Source organism: Ornithorhynchus anatinus, chromosome 9 (assembly GCF_004115215.2).
Source record: "Ornithorhynchus anatinus isolate Pmale09 chromosome 9, mOrnAna1.pri.v4, whole genome shotgun sequence".
In the NCBI taxonomy this organism is placed as follows: Eukaryota; Metazoa; Chordata; class Mammalia; order Monotremata; family Ornithorhynchidae; genus Ornithorhynchus; species Ornithorhynchus anatinus.
This window is the reverse complement of record NC_041736.1, coordinates 59,920,500-59,934,902: the sequence shown is the minus strand read 5'-3', so window position 1 is coordinate 59,934,902 and position 14,403 is coordinate 59,920,500. Positions and strand designations below refer to the sequence as shown.

At 62.4% G+C, this 14,403-nt stretch overlaps 1 protein-coding gene across 2 annotated transcripts; it reads left to right on the top strand.

The window, feature by feature from the left end:
* Nucleotides 1-618: 618 nt before the first annotated feature.
* MSH6 (mutS homolog 6) lies at nt 619-14,107 on the top strand. Of its 2 annotated transcripts, none has more exons than XM_039913115.1 (10): nt 619-905; nt 5,571-5,773; nt 6,409-6,596; nt 7,327-9,874; nt 11,183-11,454; nt 11,728-11,845; nt 12,786-12,875; nt 12,971-13,043; nt 13,635-13,834; nt 13,943-14,107. In XM_039913115.1, the coding sequence occupies exons 1-9, from the start codon at nt 652-654 to the stop codon at nt 13,810-13,812; spliced, it is 3,924 nt and encodes a 1,307-aa protein (XP_039769049.1). In that variant the 5' UTR covers nt 619-651; the 3' UTR covers nt 13,813-13,834; nt 13,943-14,107. The 2 variants fall into 2 exon arrangements, with proteins under 2 accessions (XP_039769049.1, XP_028927300.1); XM_029071467.2 differs by having other exon boundaries at nt 621-905; nt 12,971-13,125.
* The last annotated feature ends 296 nt before the right edge of the window (nt 14,108-14,403 follow it).

The following is a 14,403-nucleotide window of genomic DNA, read 5'->3' as shown; positions in this document are numbered from 1 at the left end:
AAATGGGGATTAACCGTGAGCCTCACGTGGGACCACCTGATGACCCTGTATCTCCCCCAGCGCTTAGAACAGTGCTCGGTACATAGTAAGCGCTTAACAAATACCAACATTATTATTATTATTATTATTATTATTCTAGTAAGCGCTTAACAAAGCCCAACATTATTATTATTATTCTAGTAAGCGCTTAACAAAGCCCAACATTATTATTATTATTCTAGTAAGCGCTTAACAAAGCCCAACATTATTATTATTATTCTAGTAAGCGCTTAACAAAGCCCAACATTATTATTCTAGTAAAGCCCATGAGGATGAAATCCGGAAGAGGAAAGGGAGGGCCGAGGGGGGAGAAGGGCGGTTCCGGGGCGCGGCCGCCAGGGGGCGCGGGTCGCCTCCCCCCCGTCTCCTCGGGGCGGTGGGCCCGGGCGGCGCGTGCGCGGTGGGGCGGCGGGCGCGCGAGCGGGCGGCGGGCGGCGATTGGCCGAGCGGGGGCGGTTTCCGGCGGAGGCCCCGCCCCCCGAGGTTTCCCGCCAGCGGCGCGCGGGAGGCCTGAGGGGAGGCAGGGCGCGCGCGTCTCGAGGGGCCTGAGGGGAAGCGGCTGACGGGGGGCGTCGGAGTCCGTCCGCCCACCCACCCACCCACCCGGCCGCCATGTCGCGCCAGAGCTCCCTGCTCAGCTTCTTCTCCAAATCCCCCAAGACGGCGGCGGCGGCGGCCCCAACCCGGGCGCAGACTCGAACCCAGGCCCCGACTCGAACCCAGACCCCGACTCGAACCCAGGCCCCGGCGGGCGGCCGCAGGCCCCGCCCCCACAACGGAGGACCGGCCCCGCCCGCCCGCCGGGGCAGGGAGCGGGACGGCGCAGCGCCCAGCGCAGGGCTTAGCGCAGCGCCCGCCACTCACAGGTGACACCCCCGCCTCCTCCTCATCATCCTGGTGCTATTTGGTAAGCGCTTACTGTGTGCAGAGCACTGTGCTAAGCGCTGGGGGGGGTAATAATAATAATAACGTTGGTATTAAGCGCTTACTATGGGCAGAGCACTGTGCTAAGCGTTGGGGCGATAATAATAATAATAATGTTGGTATTAAGCGCTTACTATGGGCAGAGCACTGTGCTAAGCGTTGGGGCCATAATAATAATAATGTTGGTATTAAGCGCTTACTGTGTGCACAGCACTGTGCTAAGCGTTGGGGGAATAATAATAATAATGGTATTAGGCACTTACTATGGGCAGAGCACTGTGCTAAGTGCTAGGGGGATAATAATAATAATAATAATGTTGGTATTAAGCGCTTACTGTGTGCACAGCACTGTGCTAAGCGTTGGGGGAATAATAATAATGGTGGTATTAAGCGCTTACTATGGGCAGAGCACTGTGCTAAGCGCTGGGGGGATAATAATAGCAATGTTGGTATTAAGCGCTTACTATGGGCAGAGCACTGTGCTAAGCGTTGGGGGGATAATAATAATGTTGGTATTACACGCTTACTATGTGCAGAGCACTGTGCTAAGCATTGGGGGAATTGTAATAATAATAATGTTGGTATTAAGCGCCTGTTATGTGCAGAGCACTGCCCTAAGTGCTGGGGGGATAATAATAATAATGTTGGTATTAAGCGGTTAGTATGTGGAGAACCTTGTTCTAAGCGCTGAGGGGATAATAATAACAATAATAATAATAATGTTGGTATTAAGCGCTTACTATGTACAGAGCACTGTTCTAAGCGTTGGGGGGGATAATAGTAATATTGGTATTAAGGGCTTACTATGTGCAGAGCACTGCCCTAAGTGCTGGGGGGATAATAATAATAATAATAATAACGTTGGTATTAAACGCTTACTATGTGCAGAGTGCTGTTCTAAGCACTAGGGGGATAGTAATAATAATAATAATAATGGTATTAAGTGCTTACTATGTGCAGAGCACTGTTCTAAGCGCTGGGGGGATAATAATAATGGTATTAAGTGCTTACCATGTGCAGAGCACTGTTCTAAGCGCTGGGGGGATAATAATAATAATGGTATTAAGTGCTTACCATGTGCAGAGCACTGTTCTAAGCGCTGGGGGGATAATAATAATAATGGTATTAAGTGCTTACCATGTGCAGAGCACTGTTCTAAGCGCTGGGGGGAATAATAATAATAATGGTATTAAGTGCTTACCATGTGCAGAGCACTGTTCTAGGCGCTGGGGGGGATACAGGGTCATCAGGTTGGTATTTGTTAAGTGCTTACCATGTGCAGAATACTTTTTTAAGCGCTGTGGGGAATATAGGGTCATAATAATAATGTTGGTACTTGGTAAGTGCTTACTATGTGCAGAGCACTGTTCTAAGCACCGGAGGGGATATAGGGTCATAATAATAGTGTTGGCATTCGTTAAGCGCTTACTATGTGTAAAGCACTGTTCTAAGCGCCGGGGTAGATAGAGGGTCATCAGGTTGTCCCACGTGAGGCTCACCGTCGTCTTCATCCCCATTTTGCAGATGAGGTAATTGAGGCACCGAGAAGTGAAGTGACTTGCGGAGGTGGGGCAGGGGGAGTTGGGGGGATGGAGAATAATAATGTTGGTATCTGCTAAGTGCTTACCATGTGCAGAGCACTGTTCTAAGCGCCGGGGTGGAGACAGGGTCATCAGGTTGTCCCAGGGTTCATCCCCATTTTCCAGATGAGGTCACTGAGGCACAGAGAAGTGAAGTGACTTGCCCACAGTCACTGACGAGCGGTGGAGGCGGGAAGTTAGGGAAGGTGGGAGAATGAGGATGTTGAGGAAACGGGTCTGGGGGAGCAGAGGGCTGGGGGGAGCTGCGTGCAGCCTCGCCGTCCCCCCTCTACACGGTCTCCTCGTTGGGGGCAGCGACTGTGTGTTTTTAGTTTTACTGTTCTCTCCCCAGCGCTCAGTACAGTGCTCGGCACGCAGTAAGCATCCGGTGCATGTGATTGGCACCCTCAGGACGGAGGGTGAGGCTGCCCTGGCTGGGGGGCAGAGGGACACAACGACACAGCATAAAAATAATAATAATAATAATGGTATTTGTTAAGCGCTTACTACGCGCTGAGCACTGTTCCAAGCGCTGGGGTAGATACAGGGTCATCGGATGGTCCCACGTGGGGCTCACATTTTTTAATCCCTATTTTTACAGATGAGGGAACTGAGGCCCAGAGAAGTGAAGTGACTCGCCCGAGGTCACAGAGCCCACAAGGGGCGGAGGCGGGATTAGAACCCACGACCTCGGACTCCCAAACCCAGGCTCTTTCCACTAAGCTATATTCTCTAGGGTCAGGACGGGACCCAAGCCCTGGGGGCGGACGTCTCTGCTCTCCCCCCTCGCCCCCTTCTGCTTAGCGACATTTAAGAATGGAAGGAATTTATTCAATTGTTTTTATGGAGCACTGTACTAAGCGCTTAGGAGAGTACGGTACAACAACAGACGGAGGCACATCCCCGTCCCCAACAAGCTCACACAGCGGTAAAGATCGTGGTATTTAGGGAGTTTCTGTGTGCCAGCATTAATCTAAGCGTTGGAGCAGGTACAAGAGATTCAGGTCGGATCCCATAGGGCTCACGGAGACTGAATCCCCTCTTGAGGGAGCGGGACGCAGGCCCAGAGAAGCGAAGCGACCTGCCCCAGGTTGCCCAGCAGGCCGGTGGCCGTAGCCGGGATTGGAACCCCGGGCCGGTGGTTTTAGCACCAAGACAGGCTGCTTGTCTCCCGCACGGCCCGGCCCCAGCCCCGGGGTTTAAAGCTAAAAAGCCGCCCAAGTTGCGACTTGCACCCGCCTGCTGTATAAAGTGACTTTTTCTCCCCACACCCACCCGGGTCTGGAGATCCCAGTTCCTGCAGAGGGGCCCTTGCCAGGTGGGCGTGCTTCTGCAGACCGACAACCTCCTTAGATCTGGGAAGGGGGAAACTGTCAGAGAGTCGTATTTATTGAGTGCTTACTTTGTGCAGAGCATAAAGCGCCGAGGAGGGTACAATATACAATAAACAGACCCAGTCCCTGCTGACACTAAGAGGGGGAGGCAGACACGGGTAGAGAAATTACAGATATCGATCAAAGTGCCGGGGCGGGGGGGCTGGGGGGGATTGGGAAAGGAAGTGGGAGGAGAGGAGGGTTTAGTCAGGGAGGGCCTCCTGGAGGAGACGGGCCTTCAGTAAGGAATTGAAGGCGGGGAGGAATTGTCGGCTGTGAGGAGCAAAGTGTGTGGGCCGGGTTGTGGTAGGAGGGGCCGAGGGGATCGAGGGCTTTAAAGCCGACGGTGAGGAGTTTCTCACTGATGGTGGATGGGCAACCGCTGGAGGTTCTTGAGGAGCGGGGAGATGTGGACTGAACGTTTTTGTAGAAAAACGAGCCGGGGAGCGGAGGGAAGTATGAACTGGAGTGGGGAGAGACGGGAGGCAGGGAGGTCAGCGAGGAGGCTGATTCCGTAATCAAGGCAGGATGGGATGAGCGCTTGGATTCCTGGGGTAGCCGTCGGGTCGGGGCTGAGTTCAGAGGGTGAAAAACGGACGCTGCTCTCGTCAGGCGGAGAAACCGGGGGTCAGATTGTGCTGGGGGTGAAGGCGCCTTTGCTTCCTCCTCCCCTCCCCTGCCCACGCTCCCCAACCCCCCCATTTACGGCTAATATGTTGGCTCTGGGAACTGCAGTAGGTACTTAGTTTTTGCCCCAGGGGTAAGCCTCTGGCAGGCCCTGGGTACCTGTTTCCTAATAATAATAATAGTGGTGATATTTGTTAAGCACTTAGACCATGTTCCAGCCCTGGGGTAGATACAGGGTAATCAGATTGGATAAGGTCTCTGTCCCACATGAGGCTCACACGCTTAAGGTGAGATGGAGAAGATGTATGCAGTCCCCGTTTTACAGATGAAGAAACTGCTACACAGAGAAGTGAAGTGGCTCACCCAAGGCCATGAAGCAGGCATTTCTTTAAATTATACCATATAAATCATTTGCATTAACGCTTCCCCCTCCAAGCTGGTTGTGGGCAGGAAATGTATCTGCCGGCTCGCGTATTTTTCTCTCCCAAGTGCTTAGTACGGTTCTCTGCACATAGGAAGTGCTTAATACGTCCCGTTAATGATGGTGATAACGTGTCCTCTGAATTCCTCTTTGGAATCTTTCCAGTCTCCCATTTAAACTTCCCTTCGGACGTTCTCGCCCCCGAAACGCGGGCTCATCCGCAGGCCCGTTGTGCCCGTGGCACGTGTTGGCCGTCTCTCGGGCCCCGGGTTCTGGCGCCTGCGAGCGGCCCAAGGGCAGCGCGGAGGTGGCGGGATGTGTGCCGGTGGCTCGGAGGCCGAGGGACGCTGACCGGCAGCTCGTGTGTATGGTTGGGGGCTGGGGGGGGGAGACGATGTCGCCATCTGAGGCGTCCCCCAGCTGTGGCTTTGGCCCGGGGGGGGGTGAGCGGGCACTTGAGATGGACGCCGGTCACCTCATCGGGGTGGGCGGGGAGCGGAACCCCTCGGACCCCACCGGAAGCTCCTCGGGCGGACCGGGCTGGAGAGAGCGTCGCTTCGGGTCGGTTCCTGAGGTTCACGCGACCCCCTCCCTTGACTTCCGCAGCAACTCTTGTGACTTCTCTCCGGGGGACCTGGTCTGGGCCAAGATGGAGGGCTACCCTTGGTGGCCCTGCCTGGTGTACGACCACCCTACCGACGGAACCTTCCTCAGAGGGGAGGGCAAAGCCCTCCGGGTCCACGTGCAGTTCTTGGACGACCGGCCCACCAGGGGATGGGTCAGCAAGAGGCTTCTGAAGCCGTATACGGGTAAGGGCCGACTGCCACCGCGCCGACTGCCTGCGGAACACTGTACTGAGCGCTGGGGAGAAGAATCACCGGCGGGGCATGGCAGGGGGAGAAAGAGACCGCCCGATCTTGGCTCTCATGGGGCCTACGGACTCACAGGGAGGCAAACAGAAAATAATTACGGATAGGACAGAATGGAAAAATGGATAACAATAAGGGTGGTGTTCGTTAAAGGCTCACTCTGTGTCAAGCGTTACTGCGAGTGCTGGGGTAGGTACAAGCTAATCAGGTGGGACAAAGTCCCTGTCCCACAGGCGACTCACAGTCTCAGCGCCCATTTTACAGATGAGGGAGCTGAGGCTCAGAGAAGTGAAGGGGGGGGACTGACGGGCGAAGTCGTTGCCAAGAATTGGCGGGTTTCCCCTTCGTCCATCACGATGAAATCCAGCTGGTTGGGCAGCGGCCCGGGCTTGGCCATTGGCATTTTGAGCGGCCCCTCCGGATTTGGCTGGGTGGGTGCCTTCCGGGAAATCATGAACCTAGTTGTTCCGAGGGGATTCCCGGTTCGGCCGACTTCAGGAGGGTGGGCGTTCCCGGGAGGGCTGGTAGCCGGGTGGACTCCCTCCGGCGCCGTTCTCAACGTTTCTCTGCCCCAGGTTCCTCGTGTAAGGAAGCCCAGAAGGGAGGGGTGTTCTTCAGCGCCAAGCCCGAGATCCAAAGAGGGATGAGACTGGCCGACGACGCCCTCCGGAAAGACAAGAGCGAGCGGCTTTCGTTGGCTGTATGTGACGAACCCTCTGAGGCGGAGGAGGAGGAGGAGGAAGAGGACGAAGAGGAGGCAGAGGTACAGCGGGGTCGTCAGAGAGAGTGTTTGCGCGTGCGTGTCTGGGTGAGAGACGTACACGCGTATATAAAGCAGAGAAGTGGAGTGGAAGTCTCCTCTAGACTGTTAACTTGTCGTGGGCAGGAATGTGTCTGTTATAAGTGTACTCTCCCCAGCGCTTAGTACAGTGCTGTGCCCACAGCGAGCGCTCAATAGATACGATGGAACGAATAGGAGGGAAGGCTGTGACTGACCGCATCTCCTTTGCCATCGGGCTGGGAGAGGGCCCCTTTGGTCTCCCTAAACCCCGCGGGTCGTGACCTCTGTCCCCAGGCAGAAGGCAGCGGTGCCAGCCGCCCCTGCGGTCAGTCGGTCGACGGCCCGTACCGAGCGCTTACTGTGTGAGCGCTTACTGAGCGCTTGCGAGAGTCCGGCGGAAAGAGTCGATGGACGTTCGTTCATTCAGCCGTATTTACTGAGCCTTTACTGGGTGCAAGGCACTGTACTAGGCGCTTGGGAGAGTCCAGCGTAATAAGAGAGAGGGGCTTTCCTGCACACCACATGCTCACAGTCTAGTGGGGGAGATGCGTTCCCGCCCCCGATGAGCTGACCGTGTTGGAGCCTGCACGAGAGTGCCAGCGCCGGGTCGTGGGCGGCGGGCACCTCCCCCAGCTCCGGCTTCGCGGCCGGGCCGGACCGTGCAGCGCCTGGCTGCTTCCTGACCGCTTCTGCTCCTCTCCCCCGCCCGCAGGCGAGCGGGGCCTCGGCTCCCGAGGACAACGGAGAGCGGGAGAGCGAGGAGGAGGAAGTGAGGCCGCGGAGGCAGCGGGCCACGCGGGGGGCCGCCGCCGCCGCCGGCCGGCTCAAGAAGCGCCGGGTGGTGTCCGACTCGGAGAGCGAACACGGGAGCTCGGACGCGGACTTCCAGCCGGACGGCGGGGAGGCGGCCAGCAGCGACGACGACGACGAGGCCAGCAGCGGGGTGGACGAGAGCGACGGCGAGGCCTCCTCCTCCTCCTCCTCCGAGCCGGACGCCGACGGCCCCGCCAGGGCCGCCGCGCCCAAGCGCAAGCGGGCGTCGACGGGCAAGGGGAAGAGCGGCGGGGGCGAGCCCCCCCAGGCCCCGGGGCGGGCCGCCGGCGTGGCCTCCGAGACCAGGGAGGCGCTGAGGGCCTTCTGCGCCGGCCCGCAGAGCGCCGAGCCCCCGGCCGCCGCCGGCGACGGCCCCGCCCCCTGGTACCACGAGACCCTGCCGTGGCTCCAGGAGGGCCGGCGCAGGGACGCCTGCCGGCGGAGGCCCGAGGACCCCGCCTACGACGCCACCACCGTGCACGTGCCCGAGGACTTCCTGAACACCTGCACGCCGGGCATGCGGCGCTGGTGGCAGCTGAAGGCCGAGAACTTCGACCTGGTCATCTTCTACAAGGTGGGCAAGTTCTACGAGCTGTACCACATGGACGCCGTCACCGGGGTGGCGGAGCTGGGGCTGGTCTTCATGAAGGGCGGCTGGGCTCACTCGGGCTTCCCCGAGATCTCCTTCGGCCGCTACTCCGACGTCCTGGTGCAGAAGGGCTACAAGGTGGCGCGCGTGGAGCAGACGGAGACCCCCGAGATGATGGAGGCCCGCTGCCGGCGGGCCGGCCACGTGTCCAAGTTCGACAGGGTGGTCCGGCGGGAGATCTGCAGGGTCATCACCAAGGGGACGCAGACCTACAGCGTGCTGGACGGCAGCCCCTCCGAGAGCCACAACCGCTACCTCCTCAGCGTCCGCGAGAAGGAAGGGGCCGCCGAGGCGGCCGGGGGGGGCTCCCCGCGGGCCTTCGGGGTCTGCTTCGTCGACACGTCGGTGGGCAGGTTCCACGTGGGCCAGTTCGCGGACGACCGGCACTGCTCCCGCTTCCGGACCCTGGTGGCCCACCACGCCCCCGTGCAGGTCCTGTTCGAGCGGGGCAACCTGTCGGCCGAGAGCCGGCACGTCCTGCAGGGCTCCCTGGCCTCCGCCCTGCAGGAGGGCCTGGCCCCGGGCTCGCAGTTCTGGGACGCGGCCAGGACCCTGAAGACGCTCCAGGAGGAGGGCTACTTCGAGGGGGCCCCGCTGCCCCCGGCCCTCCGGGCCATGACGGCCGAGACCGACTCGCTGGGGCTGACGCCGGCCGAGAGCGGCGAGCTGGCCCTGTCGGCCCTGGGCGGCTGCGTCTTCTACCTCAAGAAGTGCCTCATCGACCAGGAGCTGCTGTCCATGGCCGACTTCGAGGCGTTCGTGCCCGTGGACCGGGCCGCGGGGCCGGCGGCGGCCGAGGGGGTCCGGCCGGACCGGCGCGTGGTGCTGGACGCCGTGACGCTGAGCAACCTGGAGGTCCTCCGGAACGGCACGGACGGCTCGGCCGAGGGGAGCCTCCTGCAGCGGCTGGACTCGTGCCGCACCCCCTTCGGCCGGCGCCTCCTGAAGCGCTGGCTGTGCGCTCCGCTCTGCCACCCGGCCTCCATCGAGGACCGCCTGGCCGCCGTGGCCGACCTGGCCGCCGTGCCCGACCGCGCGGCCGAGGCCGGCGAGCTGCTCCGCAAGCTCCCGGACCTGGAGCGGCTGCTGAGCAAGATCCACAGCATCGGCTCCCCGCTCAAGAGCCAGAGCCACCCGGACAGCCGGGCCGTCATGTACGAGGAGACCACGTACAGCAAGAAGAAGATCGTCGACTTCCTCTCGGCCCTGGAGGGCTTCAGGGTGGCGGGCGAGGCGGCCGGGGCCCTGGGGGCCGCGGCCGGCGGCTTCCGGTCCGAGACCCTGCGCCGGGCGGTCACGGTGCGGACGGCCGACCCCCCCGGCGGCCGCTTCCCCGACCTGACGGCGGAGCTGAAGCGCTGGGACGCGGCCTTCGACCACCAGAAGGCCCGCAGGACCGGGGTCATCACCCCCAAGGAGGGCTTCGACCCGGACTACGACCGGGCCCGGGACGCCATCCGGGCCGCCGAGGACGGCCTCAACGACTACCTGGAGGAGCAGCGCCGGGCCCTGGGCTGCAAGGCCCTGGTCTACTGGGGGGGCGGCAAGAACCGCTACCAGCTGGAGGTGCCCGAGAGCCTGGCCGCCCGCGACCTGCCCGGGGACTACGAGCTCAAGTCCACCAAGAAGGGCGTCAGGCGCTACTGGACCAAGGCCATCGAGAGGCGGCTGGCCGAGCTGGCCGGCGCCGAGGAGCGGAGGGACGCGGCCCTCAAGGACTGCATGCGTCGCCTCTTCTACAACTTCGACCTCAACCACCGAGACTGGCGGGCCGCCGTCGAGTGCTGCGCCGTGCTGGGTGAGGACCCCGGGGCGGCGGGTCCCCGCCGGGGGCGAGGCCGGGCCCTTTCCCCACCGCCCCCCGACCGACGAGGCCCCAGAGGGGACAGGTGGGGCGGAGAGGGCCCCCGTCTCAGGAGCCCGTCCCTTCCCGCTCGGCTCCCGGGCGGGCTCCCCGAAATCCCCACCCCTCCCCGCCCCGCCCTCAGTGCGAAGAGCCGGCCCCCGTGGCCACGATCCCCGCCCTTGAGGAGCTGACGCTCTCGATAGACCCCGGGATCGTTAGCGGGTGGATGGCGGGGGCAGAGCGGGTCCAAGCGCCCCGAGCGGCGGCGAGTTCGGGGAGCCCGGCGGGCCGGGCCGCCCGGGCCGCCGCCCGGGCCGTGGCTCGGGGAGAGAAGAGAAGCGGAGGCACCGGGGGATTTCGGGACGGCGTCGATGACGGGGAGGGCGCTGCCCTCGTGGAGGGGAAGGGCGAGGGACTTCCAAACCGGAGGAGTGGGGGATTTGGGGAGCGGGAGAACGGGGGGCCTGGGGGCCTCTGCCGGGGGAAGGGAGTTCTGAGACGGCCTGCGAGCCCGCCCTGCAGCGGGGCACCCTGGGAGCTCTGATGGGTGCTCACGGGGAGTTGGGCGGTTACGGGCAACGAGCCCGAGAGGACGACAGAGGCACCAGATGTGTCCCGTCCACGGCCACTCTCTCGAGGGGTGGGGGCGCCCCGAGAGCGACTCTTTTGCTTCGGTTACTTCCGGGCAGGGGCGGGGGTGCTCCGTGTGGTCTCCCCCAACTCCCTGGGCCTCAGATGTGGGTATCCCCCCCTCCCCAGAGTCGCGTGATTGAGGACCAGAAACCGCAGCCCCGGGGGCGGGTCCAGGCCCGACTGGCCGGTCGGGGGTCCGAGGGCGTTGGGTGGGCCGCCGCCTCTGCCCCTCCCTCCGCCCCACCGCTGCCGCTCACGTAGAGCCAGAGCTGGCGGGGAGGGCCGCGGGGGTCCGGGAGAAGACAGCAGTAGTGGACAGCAAGCCTGCTCGAGACCCTCAGACTTTACGTAGAGGCTCCTTAGGAGCGACAGCGGGATTTGTTTCTTAGCTACTCGCCGGGTGCCGAGCACTGTACCGAGCACTGGGAAACAACGCATGGGCGAGAATTAGGCAGGTTCCTCGGGACCGGCACCTGCCCAAAGCGGCCTGGCCCCGGCTCGGGATCCCCCGTCCCTTTGCCCGTGACCCCCGGGCACAGATGCCCCACTCTGGGGCAAGTTGGAGGCGGCTAGCCGACGTCCGTCCCCCTCGCCCTTTCTCTCTCTGTCTCTGCGTCCCGCTCCTAGACGTCCTGCTCTGCCTGGCCAACTACAGCCGGGGCGGGGACGGCCCCATGTGCCGCCCCGTCATCTTACCTCACCGGGACGACGCCCCCCCGGTCCTGGAGCTGAGAGGGTCTCGCCACCCCTGCGTCTCCAAGACCTTCTTCGGGGACGACTTCATCCCGAACGACATCGTGATCGGCTGCGAGGAAGAGGCGGGAGCTGGCGGCGGCGAGGCCCTGTGCGTGCTCGTCACGGGCCCGAACATGGGCGGCAAGTCCACCCTCATGAGACAGGTGAGTCCCCTCCGTTCTGCCTCCCGGCTTCGGCGCCCGCGGGGGGGGGGCCCGTGGTGGATTCCCCCGGCCGGGGCAGCGGAGACCTTCTCGGTGTCCGTTGGTTCGGAGCGAGCGCGGGGTCTGTGATGGATGGGGAGGGCGGGGGGCCCAGGAAACGACCGCCCCGCCCCTCTAAAGGACTTCCACGCAGGCCGCGGTGGGGGCGGGGCCGAGGGCAGGGCGCCGTCCGCCTGTGCGCGTGCGGTAGAGAGCGCCGCCCTTCCTTTGCAGGCGGGCCTCCTGGTCATCCTGGCCCAGCTGGGCTGCTACGTCCCCGCCGAGTCCTGCAGGCTCACTCCCGTCGACCGGGTCTTCACTAGGCTGGGCGCCTCTGACCGCATCATGTCCGGTGAGCGCCCGCCTTCCGTCTGCCCCTCCGGCCCTTTCGGGCCCGGACGGGGAGCCTCGGAGGGAGCGGGTGGGCGGTCCCTTGCCCACCTCGTGGGACCCGGTGTCCAGTGGCTCTGAGTCGGCCCGGGGCGGCGGCCCACCCACCCCGCCTGATTGTACGCCATTCAGTCGTCCCGCTCCTCCGACGGTGCGGGCAGCGGATCATCGGGTCCTGCCGGGCAGGTTTCTTCTCGCCCCACTATGGGGCTCAATCGGATGCTACCGGTGGGCTGAGCCGGCTACCGTTTAGCCCGCTGATGACACTTTCTCATTCCTCCGCCCTCCGGCTCGCACCCACCTCCGTCCCCCCCGGACTCGCCCCGGGCCGGGCCCGGGGAGTCAGGAACCCCCGGCCTCCCGCGTCCCATCTCCCATTTTTGGCCCCTGAGGCGCGGCAGACCAGCGGAGAGGGCCACGAGGACGGCGGGCCGGTGGGATGGCTCGTTTCCGCCGGGGGTCGCGGCCTCAAGCCGGCCCATCCTGTCCCCTCCCCCCCATCTCCGGGGGGCTCCTGCCGACTTCCGGAGGGAATGAGAGAGGGCGACGGGCCGGAAGCGGCCTCTCCCCAAACCAGACTTGGGTGTTCTTTAGCCCAGAGAACGGCCTGGTCTCAGTGTTCTCGTTAGCTGTGGCTGCCGGGGGTGAGAGAGAGAAGGGTGTGCAAAGCGGGAGTCACTGGGATTCCTTACCCGTCTGGCTGGTGCGCCCGCCCGCCGTGACGACAGAAGGGCGGGCAGCGGCCACACCGAAAGGGGAGCGGTTCGTGGATTCGCCTCCCGCCCTCGTTCGACGGTCCGGCGGCCCTCGCGGCCTCGCCGCCGCCCCCTTAGCGCGGCGTAGGGACCCGAGGGGGAGAGCCGCCGGAGCCTGAGGGCACGTCGTCTTGGGGGTGTCCCTAGGTGAAAGCACGTTCTTCGTTGAGCTGAGCGAGACGGCCAGCATCCTGCAGCACGCCACCTCCCACTCCCTGGTGCTGGTGGACGAGCTCGGTAAGACTCCGGAGAGGGGCGCGGGTGGGGGCCGCCACCCCTCGGGCCCGGACCCCCGCGTTTCACCCCCAGCCCCTCTCCTCTCCGCCCGGCAGGGAGGGGCACCGCGACGTTCGACGGGACGGCCATCGCCCACGCGGTGGTGAGGGAACTCTCGGAAAACATCAGGTGCCGCACTCTGTTTTCGACGCACTACCACTCCTTGGTGGAGGATTATTCCCACAGCGGGGCAGTGCGGCTGGGACACATGGTAGGCGGCGCTCGCCCCCTCCTCCCCCCCCGGAGGCCCCCCCGGGGGTGGGGACGACCTCTGCCGAGATGGGGATCGGGTCTTCTGACTCTCCCAAGACCCTTAACGGGCAGGGAGCGCATCCGCCGATTCTGTCGAACCATCCTCTCCCGACCGCTTAGTACAGTGCTCTGCGTGAGGGAGGTGAAGAGACGAGGGTTCTCGTTCCGGCCCCGCGTCCGCCGTGTGAGCGAGTCACTTCTCTGGGCCCCTGTCGTCTGTAAGATGGGGACGAAGGGTGTGGGTCCTAGATGGGTCAGGGATTGGATCCCAAAGCCCTGGATCTTGTATCTACCCCAGCGCGTAGAACAGTGCCCGGCGCAGAGTAGGCGTTTAACAAGCGCCGTCGTCGTCATCGAACTAAGTGCCGGGTAGATAGCGCGGATCGGTTAGGAGCGCGGCCGGGCCCTCCAGCTCCCGCCGATTCCCGGGCGGGAGCGCTGAGGGGCCGACCCGTTGTGTGGCGGCAGGCCTGCATGGTGGAGAACGAATGCGAAGACCCGAGCCAGGAAACCATCACTTTCCTGTACAAGTTCGTGCGAGGGGCCTGCCCCAAGAGCTACGGCTTCAACGCCGCGCGGCTGGCCCACATCCCCGAGGAGGTCATCCGGAAGGGCCACAAGAAGGCCAGGGAGTTCGAGAGGCTGATCCAGGCCCTGCGGCTGTTCCGGTGAGTCGGGGACCCGCGCCCCCCACCAAACCCCGCGGGCGGGGAAGGGCTCTCGGGTGTAAAGCTCTCCTCCTCCGTCTCTGGAGTGTCTGTCTTTTTTTTTTTAAGGGAGGTCTGTCTGATCGCCGAGAATTCAGCCGACTCCCGGACTCTCCGCGAGTTGCTCAGCCCGGCGGAGGAGCCGTGAGCCACGGGAGGAGGCGGGGTGACTTCCGACAAAGGGGGTAGTCAGACAACGTTATGATCTAATAAACTTTATTTTTTAAAAATGACCATTTTTTTCCATTTTCTTTCCTAGGAAATTAAACCCTTTTAATTCTTACCTACCCTCTACATAATGGTTATTGAATACTCCACAATATATTAAGTCTAGATGTTATGGTACATGCATACACTTTCAGGCTGTTTGATTACCCACGGTCACCAATACACATAAATGGAAAAAAAAGGGAAAAAAAAAAAACGAAAACCGAAACAAAAGCTATGAAACTGTATAGGGCTGTAGATATACTTGTCTCAGCTGCGTCAGAGCGGGAAATCGGTCGAACTTCCCACGGTTCTGTAAGTAA

Coding starts and splice junctions, on each gene's coding strand:
- MSH6 (XM_029071467.2), top strand. CDS start 652: ATGTCGCGCCAGAGCTCCCTGCTCAGCTTCTTCTCCAAATCCCCCAAG. Junction 11,846..12,785: donor CTCTGACCGCATCATGTCCG/GTGAGCGCCCGC, acceptor GGGTGTCCCTAG/GTGAAAGCACGTTCTTCGTT. Junction 12,876..12,970: donor GGTGCTGGTGGACGAGCTCG/GTAAGACTCCGG, acceptor TCCGCCCGGCAG/GGAGGGGCACCGCGACGTTC.